A 26,772-nucleotide genomic window follows, 5' to 3' on the forward strand; every position below is an offset into this window, starting at 1 on the left:
TGTGTTTCTGGACCGAGAACTCGAGTGCAAGGCAGAGGTGATGCTGAGTGAAGAGACAAATGGAGAGTGGGAGAGACGGAAGGCTGTCCTAATTGGTAAGCGCATCAGCGTGGTTCCAATGTGCAACATCACGTCACATTTCGTGACTATCGATTCCAGAATCCTTCGTGGCATCATGAGGGAGATCAGTCCAGAGTTCAATGTTAGCAGGGAGGAGTTTACCGGCGAAAATCGGGAGACGTATTGGAAGAACATCTTCAATTTCAAACGTCTCAAAGTCAGCAAACAAAAGGTATTCACTGGTGTGATCGAAACCGATGGAGTATCCATATATATGTGTACACTATCGGCGCTTGAAGACAGATCGTCCAGTTCCGTCCCCGGCTGCACCCGTCACGAAGGATGAAGAAAAGGAGGAGGCTGGTGCTGCGACGCAGGAAGTACAGGATAACGACTTTACGGTTGACGCGACGAAGCATGAAGAAAAGAAGGAGGCGGGTATTGAGACGCAGAAAGTCCAGGATAACGACTTTGTCGTTGGCGCGGACCCTGGGAATACGAATATCATAGCCATCGCTGCTCCCAAGCGTGCGGAAGATGGCGCTGACGGTAACTTGCGTCAGAAAGACATGCGTCTGTTGAGATTCTCGAGAGCGTGATACGATCGAGAATCCGGTATAATGAGTGCGAGGAAGAAAATCGAGACGTGGAACGCAGGAGTGAAAGAGCACCTGGAAGCTTTGAGCGAGGTGACGAGCCGCGGAGCGGACTTTGAAGCTTTTCGAAAATTCATGAAAGTTCGCATTGCGCATTGGGATGCGCTGTGGGAGGAGTATACCAAGCCCCGGTGGGCTCGTCTGCGAATGAACCTATACGGTGGGAGGCAGCGCGCGTTCGCGAATTTTCGCAATCAGTTGAGCGCCTTGCAGGAGAATGAAATTCAGAGGCTCGTAGTAGCGTACGGAGCAGGGCGCTGGAAGACACAAAAAGGGTGTATACCAGCTCCAACGACGAGGGTGCACAAGGAGTGCACAAGGCGTTTTGTTACGATACCTGTAGATGAGTTCCGAACGACGTTTACACACCATGAACTGGGGTGTACACTTCAAAGGGTCGAGATGGAAAGGCGCTAGAGGAGCCCTGAAGATATAGCAAAGTACAGACCGCTGACGGAAGAGGAAATGGAAAGGATGGCGAAAGTTCGAGGGCTACTCGTATTGGTTAGCACAAGCATTGATGGCAAGAAACGTATGGAGTTTTTGAATCGAGACTTTATCGCCGCGATCAATATAAGGAAATGTGCGGTGCTGGAGACGAGACCTCCAGAGCTGACAAGAGGGAACTTTGTTGGACAATCACTTAAAGTCGAACCATATGAGAAAAAGGTGGAAGCAGTAGTCGATGGCCGGTCCAAAAAACTGCGAGGCGTTTGGACAACAGATGGAGACGTTTCGCCTGGGGCGCGTTCGCCGCCTCTACTGTACCGCTGGTGACACCAACGTTTTTCTTTTGAAAGACGTTCGTTGTCAGCGGTGTGCTCGCTGCGCTTTCGCAGCCGATTTTGTGACCCGAACGGCTTTATCGCCACTGGGGTGCGGCACCGTGCCCGGTAGCGCTTGTGGGCACTGTTCGAAGCTGTCCGGTGTGTCCAGTGCGGCTTTTATTCTATGAGAATACGCGTACGCATAGGAGAGTGATGGAAGGAGACCTGCACGCTGCTTCCCAGGAGGTATCTGTGACCGGGGCTAGACCTCCAACGTCGAGGCGCCAGCGCGCGCCTACAGCCTCTGAGCCCGGGTCCACGCCGCCGGAGCACCACACGGCGAGTCAGTCGAATGTGCGGGCGTATCGTGAGACACTCACGCCCTTGCCTTTGGGGCAACTCAACAGTAGTAGCTTCCAACCGGGGTCTGGTATGGGCGCAGCCAAGCACGCTGCGAGTGCAGCAGGGTTTTCCGCTCCGAACGTCGGGCGCTCGCCGCATGGCGTCGGGACCGTGAACGGCACCATAGACCGCGGGCTCTACGCGGGAGCAACGCCGACGCTCAACATGTACGGAGGGGGTTATGTCGGCAGTGGCGGCATGCTGCTAAGTCCGACGCTGCTTGTAGCGGCGGCTGCGGCCGCGGCACGCTCCACGAGTTCAAGTCCACACCGTTCGATGGTGGACAGCTCGAGCCCCACGTTGATTCTTGCAGCGAACCATAAGAATAACATGAACAGGATCTCAACCGGGATATCCCCGCACACAAACGCGTACCACTTGGGGGCAAATATACCACCGCAATCCGGTGATGGATCCGCCGTCGCCGGGAGTGCGCCCGTTCCAGAATCGTCGAACAGTACCCCGTTCTGGATCGATGACACCAACTTTGATGCAAACGGCTATATATACGCGAGCATGTCGAACCCGTATGGGTACGGCGGTGGCGACTCGGCCACAGTCCCAGGAGCTGGCCCGTATTCGGGCGTTTCGATTTCGCCTCTGCCCGGTTTCTCCATCGGATCCCCATATCGCTCCTTGGTGCCGGGCACGCCGCACGCGACGATGATGTGGCCGGCACAGCATCCTACGGGAACGTCTGTCATACAAACAAGTGCCGATCTCGAGAGGGATCCACGGGATACAGGCACCAAACAACGCATGGACCGGGGATTGTTACCACCGTGTCCATCCCCGGATCGGAAGCTCATATCAGCGTGGAACCGAGCTCAGCGGCGAGAGAAAATGGAACGCGAGCGAGCGCAGAAACGCTCTTTGGAGCAAATGAGAGCCCGCAAGGGTTCAGCCTCTTCAACCTCGCAGCGTGAGTATGAGCGCGTTTCGGATACGTCCCCGAAGACGGCGTGTGCCTTTCCAAGCGAGCCTTTCGAAGACTCGTCCGGAGACACCTGTGAGCAGCCTAGTGTACGAATCGCTTCGGAGCACAGTCGTGAAGATCACAGCTCCGCGGCGACCAGTTCAGCGATCCAGAGGCACCAGTCGAGCTGGGTGCCGAGTCAGCCCTCGATCCGTGCGGACCAAAGCAACAGTCATGAGACTAGCGGCAGGGCACCGAGTACGCGAGAGACACGGGCGCAGCGCAATCGAGAAGCAGCAAGGCGCAGTCGGTTGAAAGTGAAGCGTCTCATAGCTGACCTGGAGGAACGAAATGCGGCGTACGCTCACCTCTTACGAGAACGCGAGAATGAGATCGAGCGATTACGTCGGGAAAACGCCACGTTACAGGAACAAGTGGCGCAGTGCACGGCGATCAGGGATGTGGCAGGAGAGGCATCCGCTGAGGCGCCTCCATCGATTCCGAAGCACGTTTTGGATCCGCCAGTCATCACAAGAGGTACGTCAAAAGCGACGACCAGGTCAGACGACTCGCCATCACGTTTAGTGTCGTCGGAGCATGAGCATCTCTCCGCACTAGCATCGGTTGCACGTGATGCACAGGGCGCGCCACCCGGCACCGTCAACCGATCAACATCGAGTGGTGACGTTTCGGCATTCGCCCAACTGCAGGAGCCTGCGTCCGTGCTCTGATCGCTGCAGCGCATGAATCCACAGTCGAGGTCTCGTGGCTCGCGGAGCGTGCCCTCGAAGCCGCGCACTGACGGCCGGGTCTGTCCCGTGACGCCCATCTGCGAGCGACGCAACAAGCGGACACATGTCGACGCGCAATAGCCGCAGATGCACCTGGCAATGATCCGGACACCGAATATCGCGCCCAAGCTGAACGCATCACCTGAAGCGAACTTGTTCGATGCGAAAGATGTAGCAGCCAGTTGTATGCCGGTGCTTGCGCATCCAACCATCCAGCCATCCAACCATCCAGCACAGATGCCCATTGCTGCGCTGCGATCGGCAATGCTAGGCGAAAAGCGCGTGCTCCGCCGAGCCTCCACGTGCGATGGCGCCTGCTGGTGGGATCTCTGGAGCAGCGCCCTGCTGCGGTGCCCTGTCGTTGCCTGCTGGTTTTTTCAGATGACAAAACGTTTCCATTGACCATGGATCCCTGAAGTCGGAATGGATAATGGCTTTCGTGAAAGCGTCCATGATGAAGCGCCTTCCCTCAAGTTCCGTTACCCGTACTTCCTCTCGTCTGCACTGGTCGTTTCGTATGTTCTATCGTACGCCGAGTGCCTGTTTTGAGCACCCACCGTAGCGCTCACACCACTGAAGCAGATGCTGCACAGAGACAGAACGGCCTTGTCATGCCACTGAGAACGTCGCCTCGACGCGTAGTTCTCCGACACGGAATCGGGATTCATCTTCAATCTGGGAGACAGCAAGCTCCACAGTCAGACCTAATGCCTGTGGCAGCGCGAAACGATAGCTAGGAGACAACCGCAACCATGACGACACCTGGATGCATTCTAACCAATTCTAGTCTCAGAATAAACAGCGTTGCGGGCGAGTTGCTCAGGTCGCGCCACTGCACGCGCCACTGGCAGGAGCATGAAGCACGATCCTGGGAGACTCGTCTGGCCCGCGGGACCTTCCGCCTATAAGGTAAACGTTCGACAGTACGGAAAGCTTTTCTCCCTTGTAACATGTATCTTAGGGGGGAAATAAATATTGATATACTTGCCGGTGAGTCGTGAGTCTCGTACCTTTTTTCGATATCGCGCATTCAACACGCGCACCTGGGAGGTCAGGCCGTCGCGAGACACGACACGCATGTCGCCGCTGGGGAGAAACCCGATCGTGACCAATCGTTTACTGTTTGTTCTACAGTACAAGTTGTGTTTGCGTTGACGTCGTAGCCGAGTATGGTGTTTCAATTCGATTATGTTTCAACGCTCATGTGAGCGTATCCAAGCGATTTTTCCCAGTTTGTATCAGAAGCGTTCAAAGGGCGTTGTTTTTCAAAAAAATAAAAAGGAAAGATATGGAGAAGCCAGTCGAGGATCCTGGGGGCGCAGCGTCGCCGGCAACCGGAAAAACAACAAACAAAAAACAGTGCCGAGTCCAGAGGAACGGAGAAGGACGTAGAAGCAAAACGGTGCGGCCCTACGTGAAATGCTGCAAGAAAGACGACATTACGACGACATGACGGTGAAAGCGTGTCTTCTAAACTGCGATCGACAATTCTACGCGAATCGCGCGTGATCCGCGGAGCCTCCAGGTGCGATGGCGCGCGCTGGTGGTATCTCTCGAGCAGCCTACATGGCAATGCGACTCGTTGTTGTCGTTGGATGCTCAATGCAGAGCAGAGCAACCACCGCGCTGACACTCGGACTCGAACTCCAAATACCATCGATAGAGGCGATAGCAGCAGGCTGCCGGGCACGTATATGGGCCAAGGGGTCCACTATGCGCACCTCTTTGAGTCGGGTTTTGGTGCAGACCCCCAACGCAGCGCAAGAAAACTTGGATGAAATCAGCGCAGATTTGGCTGAAGCGCCTATTAGACGAAAACACGCTACCCAATCGTTCCCCGGAAATATAGAATTCTCCCGTCGCCTGAAGCGAACGGGCCAAACGCCAATATGGGAACGTAGACACGGGACCAGTCGCCCCAGTAACGCCGGCTTGACTCTATCGGGAACTACAACCTAGCATACACATGCAAGTACTGGTGGCAGGCGCTGGAATTCCCGCGACTTGCTCGAGGTACCCAATGGCTCGCCAAAATGCGCGTTGGTGGCTTCCGGCTGGCAGCACCGGCGCTAAGCCGTATGGGAACACTGGAATCGCACTGGGAATCGCACTATCCCTGCTGCGGAGACGAAATCCCCGAGACGCTGACGTATTTAGGCTGACAGTGCCCGCGCTGGAAACAGGAGCGCAGCGATCTCCTTGAAGGACAGCAGCAGCTGGGCATCATCGTGATAGCCGAAGGTCGGACACTCACTTTGAGTGTAGCACTGGCAACTGATGGTCCGCTAACCGAGCCTCAGCGCTCATTAATGGCGAACAAACTCACATGCTACCTTCTGGGCAAAAGGTCCTGCGAATGGGATGCGCACACGGGTTTAGTGCTCTTTGTGCCTACCCACTGTGGTGGGTCTCAAGCACAAAACCGCATTGCCAACCAAGAACGCATTCCATGCATGATCACGAAGGAGAGAGGCGGCTCCCAGGATATATCCTAATAGCCAAGTTTCTCCAGCGTGTCGTGCAGCGAAGACAGGCCTGCATCCGCAGACTGTCCAAGCACAAACTGACGATGAGACCCGATTCTACGTCGGGTGAAGCACCCCTCGAGCCGACGCCCTCTGGGGTATAGAAAAGCTGCTCTAGCTCGATGACCTATCTGCTCCAGCGGTTAAGTTCCCAAGGCGGATGATTAGGTTAGGTACTAGGCACACACGATAGGACGTATGAAACGACCAGAATATCCGAGAATCAGTATAGGTAATGTAATTTGGAGGTAGGGTGTTTGATGGATACTTTAGTGTGCACTGAAGAAAAACACAGAAAAAGAGAAAGAAAAGAAAACTGCGCATAATCGGCGAACGCTGCCCCATGTAATCATTTCGTCAAATGAGATAATAACCGGTTCCGTACGAGTTCCGAGTATCGACGTCGCGATGCGGCGCGTCGATGCGTTCTGGGACGTGCGTCTGCAAACCTCCAATGCCATCATCTGGTCATCATGCTTCCCGTGTCCCAAGCATGCGCTGGGCCATCACACAACGGTTTGATCGAAAATTTCCAGAGGAGCTCGGACCCCTCGATGCGCAGTCAGCGGAGCTCCGTCGAACACGTGCCTGGCAACGTGCCTCGAGACGAGGCGAGGCGTGACCTCATCGAGTAGGAAGCCACGCGATCCTTGATGGCGTGCTGCATCTCAGCTTTGTTTCAAAGATGCTCCTCATCCATACATGGTAGCAGATACGTCTAAACGACGACCCTAGGTTTTGCTTGACGCTGCGAAAGTTTTCCTTCTTATCCCACTGCATCATCTCTAAGCGGATTTGGTTACGTTCTTTCTCCGGTGGGTTCTGTGATTTCTCGTTTACTAGGCGAGATGGCATCGATCTGGTCCCTGTACCACATATATTTTTCTCCTCGAGATTCGGACGGATTCGGTCGACGATGGTAATGAAACTCTCCTTTTCTGTCTATTTCTTCTACGATTCCCATATACGTTTTTGGGACGGTATCCGTCCGCAGCACGCTAGGAGACCGACGTTCGTTGCATCACTCCGCCTCGCTCACGAGCAGAGCAGCAACCGAGCAATTCTGAGCTGGTGGAGCCAGCGCATGACTTGTGGAATATCGTTGTCACATACGCGACCGACATAACTATTGAACCGTGCGCGAAGCAAGAACATGAGAGAACAGAGCAGACGGCTTCGACTGGATTGAACCAAGGGAAACGGGCAGCGACGACGAACAGCTCTTCGCCGATTTCAGCTGCGCAATCCTCGACCGATTCCGAGTGATGGTAACCAACGTTATCCAGGAGCAGGACAGGAGGATGTGCGACGCACAAGCCGCGACTGCTGCATCGAAAAAGCATGACGCGTTGAACGATCACGTCCGTTTGACGATTTGCAGGCGACCACATGATGACAACGCCGCTGGTGCTGACGTTGTCGGATTGCTCGCGTGTCTGTCCTTTACGAGAAGCGCTTTGCTGTTCTTTGAGTACCCAGGTAGATATCTGCGATTTCTCTCGAATAAAATCTCATCACACGAGCCGTGCCCCCGTTCCTCGTGCAGCATGCGTTCGCGTTTCAGCACGAGCTCGATGGTGTGTGTCGATGAACGCGTACCGCACTCCCACAGAAGCGTGCCTTTCACTTTGTACATCCGAGTCGCATCATCGCAGATCGACGCAACCGTACAAAAACGTCCCCTTTTGTGGCCTTTTCTCATCGTATTCCGTAGAGAACACTTGGAATGGAATCGATGGACCTGGAGACCGACGTGTAGATAGTTTTTGAAAAGTTGTGTTTCGAGTGCATGACGCTCAAGGTAAGGAATAAGAGAAGGATGGTTAATCAACCTGCAGACGGCAGAATCACTGAATTGTAGAGGTAATGCCCTTTTTCGCACGCTAGCAGTTACAGCATAAAGTCTTTCCGCAACCTTTCTCGAATCTACTGCAGCCATTTCTCTTGTTGAGTAGCTGCGAGAGAACCAACAACAACAACAACAACAACAACAAAATAAGTTCCGGTACAGATGTTCCGTTCTTCACTGCTCTGAGAGTAACGCCGAGGGTTGCACGCTCTTGTCCGGGGGCCAGACGGATACCTTCGACTGAGTCGACCACCAACATCACCATCATTGGCGACGTGCTACCTCATTTCAAAGAGCGGCGAATCTCGGCGTCGATTCAGACTGAGGACGCCTGTGGTTGCCTGCTCGCTGTTGCCGGTTTTGACGATCCGTCGTGCTTCGGTTCGGTGCTTGCATTCGGTGATGCAGGTGGATCCACCCATACGCCGTCTTCCTTCATTAACTTGATGAGCTCGGCAACGCCTTGGTTTTCGGGAACCGTTCGGATCTCCTCACGGCCGCGGTACAGACTGATCTTTCCGGGGGTCTTTCCGACATAGCCATAATCCGCATCGGCCATCTCGCCGGGGCCGTTCACAATGCACCCCATGACGGCTATGCTGAGTCCCGGCATGTGTTTGGTAGCATCGCGAACTTTGTGAAGAACCTCCTCGATATTAAATAGCGTGCGTCCACACGAAGGACACGCGACATACTCAACCATGGTGCGCCGAAGGCCCAGGGCCTGAAGGATTCCATAACAGACCGGAATTTCCTTGACTGGATCCTCGGTTAACGAGACTCGGATTGTATCGCCGATACCCTCGGCCAGTAGGCCACCAATGCCAATGCTGGACTTGATGCGGCCGTATTCCCCGTCGCCGGCTTCGGTTACACCTAAATGGATAGGATAGTCCATACTCTCCTGATCTAGACGCTTCGCGAGCAAACGATATGCAGCCATCATCACGGGCACTTTGCTCGCCTTCATGCTGATCACCAGGTTATGAAAGTCGAGCTCGCGGCATACACGAATGCACTCGAGCGCGCTCTCGACCATACCCTCGGGTGTGTCGCCGTACGTGAAAAGCATCCGTTCTGATAGGCTGCCATGATTCACGCCGATGCGCATTGCTTTGTCTTGCTCTCTCAGCGAGAGAATGAGTGGCTTCAGCGTCTCCTTCAGTTTCTGTGCTGCTGCCTCGAAGTCAGCACGGCTGTACTCGGTTCGATTGGGGTCAGGCTTTTCGAATACATACAAGCCAGGGTTAATGCGCACCTTATCCACGTGTTTCGCCACCTCTAATGCGATGTTCATGCCGTTATGGTGCACGTCGGCAACCAGGGGTACATCGCGGTACGTTTCACGCAAACGTTGCTTTATGAAACCGACAGCATGCGCGTGCGCCATGGACGGAACCGTAAGCCGAACGACCTCACAGCCCGCCTCGTGCAAGCGCCTGATGGAGGCCACGCATCCCTCAATATCCAAAGTGTCCTCATTGATCATGCTCTGAACCACAACCGGGTTGCCACCGCCGATGTACACGTCGCCGACGCGTACGGCTCGAGTCTTGCGGCGGGGAATCGAACCGGTCAAGTCAAGGTTTACGAGGCCTGACTGATCACTCAGCGCATCTTTGGGTTTCGGTATTGGCGCCGTGGGACGTGCCGGACCCACAACCTTCGCGCAGAGTGGCAAGCGCGCGCCGCGGACGCGACGTTGCTGGGCGTGTAGCGCCGCTGCTGCGCTGCGTTTCCGCGCTGCACCTGCTTCCAGCAGTGGCAAAAAACTCCCGGTTCGGCAGCTCGCACCAGACAAGAGCACCGTCGATACAAACGCGCTTTGCGGAGCACTCATCGAACTTGAGGTTGTACAGACGAGCGTTCTACGCGGTGAATAGCGTGCGTTACACGTACGATGATCGGTAACCGTGCGCGCAAGAGTGCAGCTGGCGACGAGTGGGAAGCGCGCGCGATCCATTCGCTTGGCCAGCACCGGCAGACGTCCATATCCTTTACTTTTGTCTTATAAAGTACAGTTTCATTTCGAGCGCCGCAGCATGCACAGACACTTCCCTCTTCGCATATGACACGTCTTTGACAAGTACAGAAGGCCACCCTTGACACCCTTCTCCGTTTTCGCTCCCAGTATCTGGAACCGCGACTACGGCTCTTCTGCTGATCAATCCCGGGCGATGTGAGCATCGCCCGCTGTGCACGAAACCGCATGCTGTTCCATTCGATGGAGGATGAAAGAACAGAAACTAACCACTGACTAGCAACTCGATAACAGTTTCTTTAGACCTTGACAGTACGCGTTGAAATGGGGAAAAGCTTCCATATCTTCCAAATTTTACCTTCTAGGCGGAAGGTCCCGCGAGCCGGACGAGTCTGCGGTGCTAGCTAGTGCTTCATGCTTCCTCCAGTGGCAGGTGCAGTGGCGAGACCTGCACAAGTCGTCCGCAACGCATTTCATCTAGGACTAGACGCAGCAAAGCTACATCTGGGCGTCGCCCTGGTCGCAGTGGACTCCCAGTATATCGCTTCGCGCTGCTGCAGACTCCTAGAATGCTGATGTTCGGGGACCCCGCGTCCGATGAACCACGCCTCGAGCCGACGCCCTCAGTGGTATGCCACAGCTATTCTGTCGCCATGCAGCACCTGCTTCAGCGGTGGAAGCGCTACGGCGGGTGCTCACGGCAGACTAGGTGCACGATAGAACATACAAAACGACCAGCACATCCGAAAGGAATTACAAATCATGAAACTCGGTGGCAGGTGTAGCAGTGCAATGAACGCTCGCCCGAAAGCCAATACCCACCATCAATCCGTGATCCATGGTCAATGCAGACGTGTTGCCATCGGCAAAAATCGCCTGCATGATGCGCAAAGCGCCACCCGCTCTGGGGGCATTCAAGCGCATCCATCTTTGTCGCAAATTAAGGATCCCACTGCCCGCACGGCGGCGCCAGCAACTGCGCCATCGCGGATCGACGGCGCGAACGCGCGGCGCCGAGTCGGCCATTCGCCAAGAACAGCAGCGATCTTGGAACGCTTGCTAGGGCGCGCGCCCTGCACCAGGGCGGCCCAAAGTGCGCGGGCACGATGGCGTGCCTCGCAGCCGAGGCAAACACTGCGCACGGCGGGTCGGGGCACTCTGACCCAGTCGCTGCTGTTGTTGATCACAGGACCGAGGCTAGATGCACGACCTCCAACCGAAGCGGTATACGCTCAACGGATGGCTATGGTTTGTCGTTGTGCATAGCGTGACGCAGCTACTCGACTCTGCGTACTTACTACGGATTGCCATTCATTCTTCACGTTTGATACCGCATTTAAATCATGAAGAAAGCGCTGGCATTACTTCTTGTTGGTATGATGGCCACTGCTGGTGTGGCACAGGCATCTGAGGTCATGGAAAACGAAGGTGCTGTCTTCGAGGAAGCTCCACTGGAAACGACGGAGCATATGTACTATCAGGATAATAAGAAGCCCTTCTACGTCAACAACCAGCCGTCATATAAGCCGAAATACAAGAACTACTACCAGAAGAAGAACTTTTATCAGAAGCAGACCTACATCTACACGAAGCAGCCTATCTACACCAAGCAGCCTATCTACACGAAGCAGCCTATTGAGACGAAGCAGCCCATCTACAAGAAGCAACCTATCTACACGAAGCAGCCCATCTACACGAAGCAGCCGCAATATGAAAAGTCGTACCAGCCGCAGTACAAGCAGAAAGAAGTGAAGACGTACATTCCTCTGAAAGAACAGAAGCAACAGCAAGTATACCAAAAGCAAAACAACTACCAAGCAGAGAAAGAGTACTATGCGCTGAAGAAGCAGTACAAGGGCGAGCAACAGAAAAAATATCAGAATGAGAAGAAAAAGCCGTACCTTTCGAAGAAAAAGTTCTACGGCGAGGAGAATAACAATCAGTACTACTGGTAAGCTAGCTAGCTAGCTGCTGACGGGACGCCGATGGAATCGCGTGCGGGCGGGTGTTCGGCTTCCTGCACAACCGAAGCACCGCATCGTTCCAGACTACAGCGGGCGCAGGTCCACTACTGGCGAAGGGTTCACAGCTGGAAATCCGATTGCATTGTGGTCCGCGGGCGCGACTAGGCAGCATTCTCTGAGGAGGCTCGTTGTAAAATGGACAGGAACCTGTTACGAATCCACTCACATACCAGGCAACACTGAGTTCAGCATTCAGTGGAACAGGTCGTCGAATTCGGGCGGGAACGCTCGAGCTCCGGTCGCTTCTCTGTGGCATCATCAGCGCCAGCCTCTGCGGGACTGCTCAGTGACTGCTTCCGTTTCCCCTCTCTGATGTCCGGCTTGCAATACGCCAGTCTCTCTTGTCTCCAAAGCTCCGATATTAGTAGTCGTTGAGGAATTTTGATGGCAGCGTTCCAGTCCCGATTTCACCGCTTGTGGATGTTTTCAACGCATTTCATTCACAGGCGGAAGATGCGATCTGCGATTCGCAACCCATTGTCATCGTCTTTGAACGCAGCGTCGGTGCACCGTTCGCGGTGGTTATACACGCGCATGGTTAGTTGTTCCCATATGCTCACCACAGAGACTCGAGCACTTTCGAGCGCCGCCCTGTGGTCCGTGAACACCTGCTTCACCGCTCGGCAGCTACCCGAGATGGGCACGGAAGGCTGCACCCGATGCCAAACCTTCGGTTCGGGGGCTTCTCTGGTCGATGCCCTCGGCGAGTACGCCGTCCGCTGCAAACGCTAGCGCACGCAGTTCCTTTCGATGGAAGATTTCTGGAACGCTGTGTTGCATATGATAAAACACGTACCGGAAGCACAACCCAGGGCGGAGAACACGTCGAGAAACTTCGGTCCGTCTGCGCTGCCTTGGTGCGCAGCTGTGACGGACACTCCACTGGGAGCGATCGCTGCGATGATTCCGGTTCAATTCCAAGACCCTTAGCCAGGAGTCCAGAGCACACAGGACCGTGTTTTACGCATATCCGGTGAGACGTTTCGTGCTGGTGTAGAATACCAGGACGTCGATGGCCACAGAAAGATGAGGATTTGTCTGTTGAACGGATTCGATCATTGGCCGTGATCAGTTCAGTGGGCGTGCAGCCTGGTCTAATGAGCAAGTCGTCGAGTATGTTTCGTCATCAATCCAGTGCAGCGAATCGTTGCGCCCATGATTCGCTTTGGAGCAGAGAGATCGAAGCATTGGAAGATGTATGATTTTAGCATGCCGTGCGTATGGAAAGGAGAACAGTGGTGGCTTCTTCGTACGCATTGAAAGATGATATTGGTTATTCAACGAACTCATTTCCAAGAGTGTCGCGAATCATCTTCATTCCGGTAATGTCATGAGTTTCGGTGGCAACGCGTCAACGGAGCTACCTCTGATGCACGATCAAGCATCCCAAAGCGACGTATGGATCTGTATGCCCTTATTGCTGCTCTTGGAATGATGACGCTGTACATCTAGGTAAAAGCCCCGAGAAAGATTCGAAAGGCAGGAATAGAGCAATCCGTTCAGTATTCCATTTACATCTGACACGAGCGGAGCCATCAGCACCGATTACCTGCCAGCAGGCTCGAACATGCTGCGCAGATCGGCGAGCGTCAGAGCATGTGTATCGAGCATGTCGGCTGGGGGACGTGCTCGACACTGCCCTGTAGACTGGTGCTGCTGCTGCTGCTGCTGCTGCTGCCAGACATGACTCGCGCTGATCGCCTGTACCTGCTCCTCGACGGTACCCTGCACCACATAGCGATGAACATACGTGCAACACGTCTGACCGATACGATGAACACGACCTATTGCTTGCAGCTCGGCCGCAGGGTCCAACAGCGGCTCCAGTAAAAACACATGCCGTGCTTCGACGAGGTTCAAACCATTGGCTCCGATGCGAATCGGCAAGAGCAGCGCGCACATTGGCTCACGACGCCCGCGAAAAGCCTCAACATCACCGATAACGTGCGGGATATTGTTGCGCTCGAGCGCCGCACTCAAGATCTGTAACAGCTCTGACCACAGCGAAAACACGACGCATCGATGGGTTGCATCGGGAACAGGCCCTCGCTCCGCAACCTGTCTTGTCGCGTATTCTTGGATGAACAGCAGATCGCGCACGACTGCTTCGATTTTGGCGCCAAAGCTTCCTTTAATGGGTGCCATCGCGCTCTGCGAACTCGCTGCTCCCGTCTGAATGAACGAGACCTCTCGTGTGTTGCAGACCTCACGGCAAAGTGGACACGGCAGCGAGCGGCTGTGTTGTCGATAGACGCGCGCCTCGAGGTAGCTCGACGTGCATTCGATACAGAAACAGTGGCCACACGGCAGGAGGACAAGCTCGGAACCCAGCTGTCGATAGCAAATCGGACAGGGCTCCTGACGCTTCGCTGCGAGATCCTCTACACAGGAGCTTTTCAGGCGTTGCAAGTAGACCAGCTGGCCTTTCTTGCGATCTGACTGTTCTTCAGCGAGGCGGCGATCTAACTCTAGCGCAAGCGCTGTAGACTCGATTTCCGCCTCTAGGATTCGATAGCGGCGCTCTGACTCGCTGACTTGCTCGCCAGGTGCTCGGAGCGTGATGCGTGTTGCCGCCATAATGAGTTCATCCAGGGCGCCCAGATAGTCTTTCTGAGCGCGGAAATAGACATGTGCATGCGTAAATTCCTTTTTCAGCAGGGCGAAGCGCTCCCACTCTTTCGCCGCTGATTCTCCGAGAACCCCAGTATCTGCATCTGCGTCCAAGCGTCTTAGTGCAGCTGCAATGAAGCGCAGGGCACGTTCCAGCTCGCTGGCCAGACGGACACCACCGTCGCCCTCGGTGATCACCGCCGCTGCACGACGCAGACGATCCCCAGTGGTTGCGTCGGGGGCTTTGCTCGCGTTCACCAGCCTGGTGCGCACGGCAAAGAGGCATCGCTCGTAGGCATCAAAGAGGTCCTCTGATTCGCAGTGTCGACAGGGCTCTCCCAGCATGTCCTCCCGGCACTGTCTACAGGTCCCGGAAGCACGCACCTCGGCTTCGCTCGGTTCTGCATCGCCATTGCCTGGCAGTGACAGGAGCCGATCCAGCAGGGTGCGTCGACTCTGCTCAAGGGCATCGAAGCTTCGTACCAGAGCGTAACGGAGCGCCTTCAGCGAGAGCGTCTGCGTTCCGCCGAGCAGCTGTCGAACGATGCCGTCCTCCTCGAGTCGATCCAGAAGCCACTGTCCACAATCGGCTCGTTCGATGGCGTCCAGCGCCGTCATCCACCAGAGACGCACGGGCGCTGCATGCGCACAGCGTTCCAGTTCGGAACTGAGACGCTGCAACTGCCGTCTCGCGTTTTGCACCTGCTCGCGTCGCTCCCGTAAATACGCCTCGCGTAAAGCGTCGGCATCCGAGCGCAGACAATCGTCTCGGAGCGTTACCCCAAAATCTAAGCGTTCAGCGGGGTGCTTCTCCAGCACTTGTGCCAAATTAACCAGTACATGGTATCGCTGTAGCGGATCGATTTCGACAAAATTGGCTTGTTTCGGCTCCTGTGCACGCTGCAGCACTGCGCGGTACAGGCGAACTGCATCGGCTGGTTGACCACGCAACCACGCGATGGCAGCGAGTCCATTCAAAGATGCCACCAGCGAGCGTTGTGCCTCCTCGCATTCGAGTCGTGCTCGTTGAATGAGGACATCCAGTACCTGATCCATGGTCATCATGTTCGCCTCGAGCCCAGTCCCTGTGGAGCTACCACCGAAACCTCCCGGGGCCAGACGTGGATGACAACACGCCTGCCTTAGCACTTTCAGATGATGCAGCACCGAGCGAACCAGGCCGTATCCGCGTCGAGACGCAGACTTGAGCAGCGAACCCGGTTCCTCCAGGTATTTCGCAACCCGTGCGTTTAATAGATGCTGCACAAAACTGACACAGGTCTCGTGCTGGCGGTTGTAATAGTGTCGCTCGACGGGGCCGAGGCTGAGGTTCTGCATGATTTCAAACTGCGGCGGAAGGTTGAGCTCCATCCAGACGTCGGCTTTCTGGGAGCGCCAGGCAAGCGCTCGTATCAGCTGCGCTAGTCGCAAGCTCGCACCGCTGCCGTTCCGCTCGCAGGGTCGTATCAACCATTTGCGCCAGATTTCCGGTTCGCAGAAGGGTTCAAACCTCAGGAAACGCACAAGGCTTTCCAGGTCGTCCACAGATCGGCGTACTGGGGTACCGGTGATGCACCAACGCTTGTGCGCGTGCAGCTGCAGCGCCATCGCTGCTGCCGCGGCAACACCACCACGGATCATTTGCGCTTCATCGAGACATACCCGCTCCCACTCTATGCGAGTCAAAGGGGTTGGTGCAACTCGATAGCGCTTCTCGTATCGAAGACTTCTCGGCCGAAGAATGTTCTCGTGTGCCCGGTTGACGTCTGCGCGCAGGGCATCGTACGTGGTGAGCACCACATCCGCTCGCCTCAGGCGTCTCAGACGCTGATAGGTCTCGCGGTGCAGGCCCTGGTACACGACAACATCCAGGGAGGCATCCTCGACGTGCTTTCGTATCTCGCTTTCCCATTGACGAAGGATAATGCTCGGACAAACGATGAGCGTCGACTTGCTTGGTAGGGGCGTATCAGAATGAAGCAGCTCGGCGCAATCCTCGCAGAAATAGCGTTTGCGAGCGCGGCCCACGATGAGCGCGTGAACAAGTGGCTTGTTTTGAAACCGACCGCACTCGCAGCATACTCTCTTGCTTTGACGAACGCACCCATCTTCCGGAATATGATCATCGGATTGTCCAGAGGCATTTCCGGCGACTGGTCGCTGCGCACGCTCCAGAAGGATGCAAGCCAGCAGCTCGACGGTCTTGCCGAGGCCCATCTCGTCACAAAGCATGCCACCGTATACGAGGTGCTCGGGTATGGTATCGATTCCCGATGTCGAGGCCGCGGTTGCAACCGACTCGAGCGCATGGAAAAGCAGCGGCGCGTACTCGCCACCACCTCGCGTATCCGGGATGCAAACCGGTGCCAGTGACTCCCAAGCAATCCCGTGACGTTCCCTTTCGAGCATCCAGGTGACGGCGCGGCACTGATAGGGGCGCAGCCGCGGCCGCAAACCAGGAACCTCCGGCGACACCAGAGGCCTGCTCGCGGCACCATGGGGTGCTCCGGGCGACGCTTCAGGTACAGCGTCGACATCCGACGGCAAGCGGCGCATGGCCTCATAGACCCAGGGCGCTTCGCCCCATAACGATCGCTCATCGGCAGCTCGAGGGGCGACTTGTACGTTCACCACGCCGCGAGCCGAGCGGAAGCACCAGCCCACATTCGCTGGTGCGTAAGCTGCAGTTGGCTGCAGCCGGGCTTCAGCTAGCGCCACCTGGGGATGCCACCAGCTGAGTACCTGGTGCAGGTCCCGCCGCAGCACCTCCTGTCGTAAAGACGCCGCGAGGCATCGCTCCCGATGCACAAGGACAAGGAAGCTCGGGATCGGCTCCGGAATAGGTGCAAGCGTCAGGATCTTCCTCTGGCACAGCCGCGTAACGCTTTCAACCAGCGCCGCTGGCACTGGGCCCAGGCTCACTGCTTCCGGTTGTTCGGCGTCGTCGGGCGCTTTCCGCTTCCTTGCCCTCATTGGTGGCTTGCAGTCCGCGCCCGCACACCCCGTTGAGACGAAGCGGAGTGACCAGCACGTTTGTGATCCGGACAATGCAGGAACGTTTTCCGAGGCACGCAAGTGCAGCACGGCGCTGTCCGTAAACGTTTCCACCTGGTGTTGCCCGAGCCCGTCCAGCATACCCACAGCGAACCAGTTCGAGTCTGCGGCTGCTGCAGGCTCGATGTCCAACCAGGTTTCAGTGCAGGCTTGAGCGGGTGCCAAGGAGCGTGGGCGCTTCGCTTCAAGCCTTCTTGGAGCTACCTGCGTTGTCTCAGTTTGCACGACGCCTTCATTTGTGTATGGTCGGCGACGAGGTCGTGCTTGTTTAGTGCGCATTCGCTTCCGCGAGCGTCACGCGGTGTCCAGGCAGGAGCACGAGGCGCTCTGTGAGTGGCAAAACACCCCGCGCTTTCTTCGAAAGCCGTGAAACTCGAACACCGCACCTCTATCGGTGCTTGTTTCTCAAAGAAATTTAGGTTTAAGCCAAACACGGAGTTTTTCAGCGTGTGGTCAGGTTAGCGCGCCACCCACCGGCAAGCCAAGGCAACCAGTAACGAGTACAGTTCGTCTCGTTGCTCCGGGTAACACACGAGGGCTACTCTGGGCAGGGCACCTCGCGCTATACACTTGGACTTGATACTGCCTTCGTTTACTGGAATTTTCAACGAAATATCTCGAGCATGCCCAGGAGACCATACATACTTCTTTCGAAACTCGCTGGCTATGTGGAGCGCAGATTCCTGCGGCAGACCAGCTAACCGTCCAACAAACGCGCTAGAGAGAGGCGCCTCGGTAGCCGCTGAGGCGTGCTCGAGTCCTCATGGACGCTTCTCGAGACACCGTCGCGCCTTGTATGGGGTCTTCTCCACGACTTCATCCCGTCGCACGCTTCCTTGACGTCTCTGTGAAGCGTATAAACCGCTGCTGGTTGTATGCAGGGACATGTACGCTAAACAGCGCGACGAAGCGACCGGTAGCGGCTCGGAAAGCTCGCCCTCGAGTTGCAAGCAAGAATGCTGCACTCCGGCTCTTCAGGCTTCAAGCATTCGCTGCCGAGAACCATCCGACATTGTTTTCCATACGCCTCCGTGACTCACTACACCAGTACGTGTTCGAATCGAACGCTGAACTAGTTGCTTCGTTTCAGCCTTGATTTTTTTCCCCGGACTTTTCTTTTTTCCAAATGTGCAGCCCGGACATTCGAAATGCGTCATCGAAGGCCTACGGATTCATGGATGGCGATAGGATTCTGGGTCGAATGTTCGGAGCGGCTCCTTCGACGCTCTTCCGATGGAACTCGTAACGTCACCGGAAACGTTATGATTCACCAAGTCATGGAACAGTGGTTCGTTCAATATCTGATATTGTCATCCAATTCATACGGACAAGCCTCTGTTTTTCTCCGTTCCTTACGTGTCGCATGCGCAAATCACGCAGTCCTCAAGTTTTCGATCTTGCTGTTTCAAGGCAACTCGTGGGCGCTGGAATTTGTCCCGCTGGATTGGCGATGTAAACAAATAACGACGACAACGTTGTAGGACTTGCTCAAAGAGCTCATGTCGAAACGTCACAGAACCGCACATGACAAATCATCGATTCCGTTCGAATGTGGAATCCTGCTCCCTTTGTGTCTATCGAAGAAACGCCATTCCACAGCGGGACGAGAGTGCTCCTGGGCCTTGATCCCAGAGACTCCCGTGGCATCTGTTTGCATGGGAACAGGTCTTGGACTGGGACCTCGGTCCTGGCAACCGTCGCTTCCGGTGGAGCGTGCACCACCGCTTTGCACGAAGAGAGCGTTGATGGATCCAAGTTACTCGACTTGTTTCATCACGAACAACGCCGCGCACAACAAATCCTCTACCGAAATGAACAGCATGCGCTTGCATATGTCTCGGACAGAGCAATCGCCAATGGGATCTTCAAGAGGATGCCCCTGATCGTAGGATATTTTGTCGGGCGCGGAAACGAAGCAGGGCATCGAGGAACGCCCTCTGTACCCGTCAAGGGCATCCGTCGAGCGACGTGGTCAGCAGTCGTGTGGTACAGGGCCGGCCCCCGAAGCACGATACGATGCGATAGACGTATGAGCAAACCTGCCAACATTCAAGCGTCACCGTTGTGAATGACGCATCGAAGCTGCATACAATCATGAGGAAATCGGCAAGCGATGCGTAGATCGCGACTTGAACGCTACCATCAACAGTCTTCGACGACAGACCAGTGAGCTGGGCGGAAACGGAGTGACCAGCGTATTCGAAGCTACAGATAAGCGAGAAGAAAAGGAAGCAGTCACAGAAATACTTGCAAAGGCTGGTGTTGACAATTGTGTGACGAGTCCCCATTTTAGTTTGCGCACCCCGAGTTCAGGAACCTGTTTCATGTTATGCTGACACGGGTCCAGACACCGCTACGCTCTACTGATCCCGGACTAGCATTCCTATCAGAGACAGAGACTTGGTCCAGTCAGGGATCTTCAGGTAATCACGGCCTCTCTCGGACGCATACTGCGATACCGGATGTGTACCGAGGTTGCCGCAGACGCGGAACTCGCCCTGTGCAGTCGCCGAAAAACGTGCGGCACGTCTTCTGCAGGCGACGCTTCATTCCGCTACACAAGGCGTATTCCCGCCGCCCGGCGACGAGTCGACAACTGCGAGAGCTGCAGAACATGCGAAGCTTCTCCTGAACTCTGTGCAGAATGTTGGGCTTTCAAGTTGGATTCGGGAGCGGGATCAGTCTTTTTGAACGCCGCAGAGTACTGGCTGGGCAAGTGCACCGACTCTGGCGCGGTTCCCGGTCGCTTGCGGTTACCGCATCTCGAAGGCCTTCGGTGTCGGTTAGCTGCAGGCTACGCAATCCTGGCGGGTTTCATTTGCCTCCACGAGTACCGAACGAAGAGCATGAGCTCCGTAGAGCGATCGAGCTTCTGGGTAATCGAACGCAGCGGCGACTGCGACCGGAGATGAGGGAAGCGCTCGCCGCACTTTTGGGCGAGTACCCGCCTACCAAGGAGATCGCCCAACAGTGGAAGTACCGGCTTACGCGAATAGCCCAGGAGGAACAAGTGAGACGAAAGCAAAGCACAAGTGCTCCGCAAGGTGCAGATCCTGGCCCAGTTACGCGACGACAGGCACTTCTTCGGGAGATCGAGCAGAACCTTCTCATACCCGAGAGCGACGAGCAGGTGCAGCGGGCGTTTTCGATCCTAGGCCGAATTATCGAACGTAAGGACAAACCTACTGAAAGCGAAGAAGCAGAACTCCAGCGCCTATTGGGTGTGGTGCCTGGCGGGGTGCTGACCGCCAAGCGCGCGGTACGGGTGTTGCGGGAGCAGGTTGCGAGTCGTCGGCGTTTTGAACGCTGGCCACCGTTTGTACCGCTGGCCTTGGAGCGCGTTCGTGAAGCCCGCGTCATCCTTCGCCAGATCGCTATCCAACGCTCGGCTGGTGCGAAAGCTGCTGCTCGCTTGAAAGAACTGCTGGCTGGTGGCTATCCGCGTAATCAACGGGTCGCCCGCTCGTGGTGGAAACGCTTTTGCCTCGTGGAGCGCTTGTATGAGAAAAAGGCTTACAAAGCGATGCGTAAGGAACTTGTGGAACGTATACGGGCGGAGCGACGAGCACGTGCTGAAAAGCGCCGTCTCCAAGGCGATGCACCACCCGCATGAGCGATTGCTGCAGTTGCGCATTTTGTGATCAGAAGCCAAAAAGCGCTTTTTCTCCAGCGATGGAATGCAAGCTGCCTGTTTTTGCGGTATACGAGCATGGGTGTTTTGGCTGCACAAGGCGTTCGAGAATAGATCTATGACCCTATTCGTTCTTTTCATCACGAGCGGGAAGTCGTGGATCGACTGTATCTGGTTCATCAGCGCTTCTGCTTCGGTGTTTGATAGGGCATGACGCATGACGCAGCAATGTGCGTGCCCTATGCTGCACTGTTTTTACAGCTCGTGGTTGGTGAATTCGCATCAAGCGAAAACGCTCAACCTCGCTGCCTACATGCGAAGCTGAACTAGCAACCGGGAATCGCAAGGCCGTATGTACGGGCATCGCACTGCGGCACCAGAAGCATCAGCTTCGAGTTGCCGCTACGGGGTTGGATTCTTCGAAAAACGCCACCGTCTGTGGCGACTTGGTAAGCGCTGCGCGCTACACCGAGCGCTGCTGCTCGCAGATACGTTACCGACATGCGGCGAGCGCCGCAGAGGGACTCTACCCGTGCCAGCCACATCGCGCGAGACACGAGTGCTCGTTTCCGTTAACGCTCTGTACATCGCCAGCGACGAGTAACACCATTCTACTGGCGCTGATCCTTACACTGTGGCGACGCGTTCCTACGCGCTTGAGTTCTGTGGGGACGAGGTGCGCCTCTAGCGTCGTCGTGTGCTGTGTTGTTTACAGCAGGGCAGCGGCGTCGTCGCAACGGCGCACACGTTGACTGCTTGGAGGCTATTGCATCGCGAAAGGCTATCATGCCACGCGAACAAGCTAGCGCAGCTCCTGGTGAATTACGACGGCAACAAGCCGTGCTGCCTTTTTCTAGTAGACACCAGACGACAAGACTCCAAATCGCGAGCGATTGACGAAGTCCGACAATCATGGTACGGCGCTCTACCTCGGAGAGCAACAGAAGCACATCGATCGATGATTTGAGATGCACTTGCCTAAACTGTATGCTCCAGGCGTTTCTAGTAGGAGCCAGGCTTGCACGTGCACTCTTGAACGATGCTCGTCTCGATCATGTTCCGCTGGGTGCCTGCGGACTATCTTTTTTCAGGTTACAGAATCGATGCATCGAAGTAGAATCCCCCCGATCCATGTTTGTGGACTGCACCACGAACAGAGGCAACTGCTCAGCCCTGTACACCACTACGTGGCATGGAGAGCAATGAATTCTAGAACACTTGTGCCAGCATTCCTTGTTTCTGTTGTTGTTTGTTTTTCTCACAGGCATTCAGCGAAGGGATTGTTCCCTATAGAATTGAGACAAGTCGTGGAAAGACTTGGTGCTTTCGTTGCCAGCATGCGAGAAACGTTCTGTTTTGCACAAGCCGATGATTCTCCGGTCAGCCGATGGATGACCTACGCTGCTCGTAGTTTGTCCTTCTGAACGTGGTGTACCCACGACAGAACTCTGCTCCCTCTATGAGAGTGTATGGAGAGTGCAGGGTCCGGTTTTGTACAGTTCCCTTTTTTATTAGTTCAGGACGACATATACGAAACACGATGACGAGAGCTCGTTGAAAAAAGCAGAGAACAGGAGCGTGAAACAGAGACCAATACACTAGATGATGGATGGTAATCTGACTGAACGTGACATGGCGAGGCATGCAATGCTGAGAAGCTTCCCATGGCGTGATTACACGACCAGCCATGCACACAGGCACTTTCCCGAGGGTGACTCGAACGCATCGATCAAGACCTGGGAATAGCTTGTGCTTCAGAAGCATCGAAAAGCTATATGCCGAGCGTTGCTATGAGGGCATTTTTTAGTACGCAATGTGCTCATTGTGCGGAAACGCGAAAGACTTGCGATGAAAACGAATCAGTAGCCAGGCGAAGCGAGAATGGATGTCGTCCGCAGCATGGCACTGGTACGGTGCGGTTCGGCAATGCAGCTAGCCTGGAGTGCCTCATAGATGCTCAGGGAACGTTTTCCCGGGCGATTCATCAAAGACAATGGTTTCTTTTTCGTTTTGCGGCATTGCTGAGGATGGACAATTCTCGGATCTGACTTGCCTTGGTGACGCAGGGCTTGATCCATCCAGCCATGTGGAGGGCGCTAAACCTACAGCAGATACCTGCTTCTGCCGTCCATCACTGCAGCAATCAGCATTTTCTCTATGATGAGGGATCACTGAGATACACCTCAGTCCGCTGAGTGCGCGATACTCATTGACATGCAGTGAAGCAATGACCACTACACTGCACTGCACTGCACTGCACTGCACTGCACTGCACTGCACACGCCCTTCAGGTTCACGATACACCAACCCAGATTTGTTTCGGAGATAAACGTTCATGGATGCGATCCTCTGATACTGGAACCTATGTTGTTCGCCTGCCATGTCATCGAAAGCGCCAATACAAACCACATATAGAGAAAGGACGGCTTTACCTTCCAGCACAGCGTGCTCCGGTTCGAGGTCTTGTTGCCGCGATCTGCTGGCGCCAGTTCTGCTGGCGACGCGACAAGTTCAGAAACGCTGCGTTCGCTGGCTATCCACAAAGGAGCCGTTTGCACGAGCGTGCTAAGCTCTACGCTGAGGCTTACTACGCATGACAAGTACCGAACTCAAAACGCCAGTCCAGCCAAGGCGAGTAGAGTTTGCGAAGCAGCCTCTATCAAACGGAACTGAACTCGACCGACTGCCGCTGGTGGAAGCGCCCGATAGCGCCGAGCGAGCGCCTTTCGCGACAGCCGTGGGTCCTGCTTCAACAGCGCGAACGTCGCTCGGTGTTGGTATGCAACATGGACATGATGCGAGCACTTTAGGGCTGAGCAGCTCGCGGACGCCCGCTCGTAACACATCGAATACGAGCGCAGCGGACTGGAGCGTCGAGGGAACACCCTCTGCTCCCGAAACGCGTTCGTGGCACCGGAACTGGGGCGGTTATGGGCGCTTTCAGCGACAACGACTGTCTCCGCTAGATAGCGGATACTCCACAGGACCAAGTGTGCGCTCCGCAGGAGGACGCGCCCCGCCGAATACGTCCTGGCTGGACACAGAGACTCCGGTATCGAGTCGGCTGGGCGCAGGTGCAGAGACCACGGGACCAGCGCTAGCGCGTGGGTTGTTTACGCCCGGCCTGAGGACAACGCTGGATGCCGATCGCTCCTCGCCTTTGCAAGAGAGTGAGCTGGCGTGTTGGGTGACTGTTTTCGGATTTGCACCCGGACAACAGTCCCAAGTTTTACGAGAACTGAGGTCTTTTGGACCGGTGCTCGAGCATCGGCTTCGCAAGGGGAACTGGATGCATGTGCGGTATGAGAGCCCGCTGCAGGCACAGGCTGCATGTAGTCGTTCGAGTCGATTACTGAACGACGTCACCATGATCGGCATCGTACCGTGTACAGAACCCGAGACCATTCTGCATGAGTATGCTCACAAGGCGTTATCGGATAGGGTGCAAAGCGCGCAGCGAGCGCCAGCGACGACCCTGCTCTCTCAAACGGCTTCTAGTATGGAATCTGGGCAAAAGTCGTGGATCTCGGCACCAAATCGCTCGCAGTATCCAGAGACAGAACTTGGTACTGGAGACAAGCCAGCGCTGCCGCCCGCGCCCAAACGAAGTCTACTAGGTCGCCTTGTGGACACGATGCTCAACTGGTGAGCAGACGATTCCAGTGCACCTTCGAATCCATGATGCTTTTTGGCATGGATCCGGCGGCATTTTTCTGGAATCCAGTGCGCCCTCGAGAAATACTCGCCTAGAAAGCCGTGCCGGCTCTACAGCGTCCGAACGGTGCGCGCCCGCTGAGGAACGCTTCTCCGTCGGGACGCATTACATGCCGACGTCATCTGTTACGGAATGTCTATCGCGAGCAGCATGCGCAGACGATTACCGAGGCGCTCGACGCTGGCCATCATCAGAACTACCGTAGCAGGCCTGTGCTGCAACCGTATCTGCACCGGTGGCGCTCTGAGTCCATGCATCGTTCGCGACGTGCACGCCCGAAAGGTTATGTACGCTATATGCTTGGTGAACGAGTCGTTTAGAAACAGCTTGGCTTGCTGGTGGGCGCTCCCGCAGTTCGCCGCTCACGTAGATTGCTCGTACCAGGCAGCCCAGGGGTTTAGCGCCATGGAATTGGCTCGCTGATGACGGGCTGCTGCTGCGTCAGACAGTGGATATTACCTCCTCCTAGAAGTATTTCCCTCGCAACAGGGACCTGTACGACTTGTATCTGAGGCAGCGCTTTCTGCAAGGCAGCGCGTGCGGCTTCATCGGACTCTGGTAAACCAAAGCCGGGCATGATAATGCCTCCATTCGCTCGATAAAAGTTGACGTAACTCGCGGCAAGGCGCTCCCCGGCTCTGCGTTGGTAACTATCGCTATCGCTGGCGCCTGGTTCTGATGTATCGGCATGCTCCGGATGCGGCTGATGAGGCTGTACCTGGGGTACTTCATCTGGCTGCCGGTACAACGCCGGTGGTGCCGGCACCAAGACAACCTCGAGTGACCGTCCCAAGGCGTCCACGCTCTGCGCCAAAACTCGATGTGCAGCCTGGCAACGGTGGTCTGCAGGGTCCCAGTGGAGCGCCACTTTCGCAGGGGCAATAAATACGGCCATATTGTCTACATGGCCGCTGGTGTCTACGTCACCCTCGATGCCATATGGCAGCCAGATTACCTTGGTGATGCCCAAGTACGCACGCAACTGTTTTTCTATATCGTTCTGAGAATACGTCGGGTTACGATTCGGATTCAGCAAGCACTCTGCAGTGGTGAGGGCCGTTCCCTCACCGTCCACGCTGATGCTACCGCCCTCGAGTACCATAGGGCACCAGAAGCGCGGCAAACGTTCCAGAAGGAGCATTTTCTTCGCCACCAACTGATCGAGGCTGCAGGCCGCATAACAGTTACCCTGTGCACCACCCCAAGCGTTAAAATCAAAGTGGACACCAGCTCCTTGCGCAGCATTCTCCGGCTCTGCACCGCACACGAAAACGGCTCCTGTGTCGCGTAGCCAGCAGTCGTCCGTGCTCAGCTCGACAACGCGAACGGGGTACTGTGCGCATTGACCTGGACTGCTCGGATGGTCCACAAGTAGCGCGCAGGCTTGTATGAAGGCGGATGCGGAGCACACCACGGTGACTGGCTCCAACTCGGCGATGGCGGCAACGACTTGCGCCACTGCACGCTGCGCCGGAGCAGCGCCCAGACGCCAGTTATCGGGGCGCTCGGGCCATCCGATCCAGCAGTTTGCGTGGCTGGCCCACTCACCAGGTTGCCGTAGACCGAGATCAAACGGACAGACACCTTCAATCATATACTGATGGCGAAAACTCCCGGTGCTGCAGTGCTATTGAACAGCTACGGTACCGCGTTTCGCTGGTACCGCCAGCACGTTCGCGAGATTCGCTGCGCAGCGACCTGGGCACGGTGGCGGCGCTGCAGCAGCGTCGCCTAGCAGCCGTTGCTACGCGTCTTCGGCTGAGAAGGGGCCGCAACGAGGGCAGGACGCTC

General features: G+C 55.8%; 6 protein-coding genes and 1 non-coding gene across 7 annotated transcripts, besides 3 other annotated features; 4 read left to right on the forward strand and 3 right to left on the reverse strand.

Moving 5' to 3' along the window:
• Nucleotides 1–1,521: part of a sequence feature (repetitive element) that runs on past the window's edge.
• Nucleotides 1,522–1,696: 175 nt separating this feature from the next.
• CYME_CML282C (hypothetical protein) lies at nt 1,697–3,532 on the forward strand (the record flags this gene model as incomplete). Its single annotated transcript, XM_005536841.1, has 1 exon — nt 1,697–3,532. The coding sequence occupies one exon, from the start codon at nt 1,697–1,699 to the stop codon at nt 3,530–3,532; it is 1,836 nt and encodes a 611-aa protein (XP_005536898.1).
• A 430-nt stretch (nt 3,533–3,962) lies between these two features.
• Nucleotides 3,963–6,478: a sequence feature (repetitive element).
• A 1,804-nt stretch (nt 6,479–8,282) lies between these two features.
• Nucleotides 8,283–9,806, reverse strand: CYME_CML284C (4-hydroxy-3-methylbut-2-en-1-yl diphosphate synthase; the record flags this gene model as incomplete). The annotated part of the gene is made up of 1 exon (XM_005536842.1): nt 8,283–9,806. One exon carries the CDS (start codon nt 9,804–9,806, stop codon nt 8,283–8,285), a length of 1,524 nt encoding a protein of 507 aa, XP_005536899.1.
• A 1,484-nt stretch (nt 9,807–11,290) lies between these two features.
• CYME_CML285C (hypothetical protein) lies at nt 11,291–11,902 on the forward strand (the record flags this gene model as incomplete). The annotated part of the gene is made up of 1 exon (XM_005536843.1): nt 11,291–11,902. The coding sequence occupies one exon, from the start codon at nt 11,291–11,293 to the stop codon at nt 11,900–11,902; it is 612 nt and encodes a 203-aa protein (XP_005536900.1).
• A 561-nt stretch (nt 11,903–12,463) lies between these two features.
• Nucleotides 12,464–14,600, forward strand: CYME_CML286T. Its single transcript, XR_002461426.1, has one exon. It is a non-coding gene; the product is annotated as a hypothetical transcript (transcript).
• Nucleotides 13,517–17,914, reverse strand: CYME_CML287C (helicase-like protein; the record flags this gene model as incomplete). The annotated part of the gene is made up of 1 exon (XM_005536844.1): nt 13,517–17,914. The coding sequence occupies one exon, from the start codon at nt 17,912–17,914 to the stop codon at nt 13,517–13,519; it is 4,398 nt and encodes a 1,465-aa protein (XP_005536901.1).
• Nucleotides 17,915–17,994: 80 nt separating this feature from the next.
• Nucleotides 17,995–22,225: a sequence feature (possible transcribed region).
• Nucleotides 22,226–23,859: 1,634 nt separating this feature from the next.
• CYME_CML289C (hypothetical protein, conserved) lies at nt 23,860–24,915 on the forward strand (the record flags this gene model as incomplete). The annotated part of the gene is made up of 1 exon (XM_005536845.1): nt 23,860–24,915. The coding sequence occupies one exon, from the start codon at nt 23,860–23,862 to the stop codon at nt 24,913–24,915; it is 1,056 nt and encodes a 351-aa protein (XP_005536902.1).
• Nucleotides 24,916–25,378: 463 nt separating this feature from the next.
• CYME_CML290C (hypothetical protein, conserved) lies at nt 25,379–26,575 on the reverse strand (the record flags this gene model as incomplete). Its single annotated transcript, XM_005536846.1, has 1 exon — nt 25,379–26,575. One exon carries the CDS (start codon nt 26,573–26,575, stop codon nt 25,379–25,381), a length of 1,197 nt encoding a protein of 398 aa, XP_005536903.1.
• Nucleotides 26,576–26,772: the final 197 nt, after the last annotated feature.

The sequence above is a fragment of the Cyanidioschyzon merolae genome, chromosome 12, assembly GCF_000091205.1.
Source record: "Cyanidioschyzon merolae strain 10D DNA, chromosome 12, complete genome".
In the NCBI taxonomy this organism is placed as follows: domain Eukaryota; phylum Rhodophyta; class Bangiophyceae; order Cyanidiales; family Cyanidiaceae; genus Cyanidioschyzon; species Cyanidioschyzon merolae.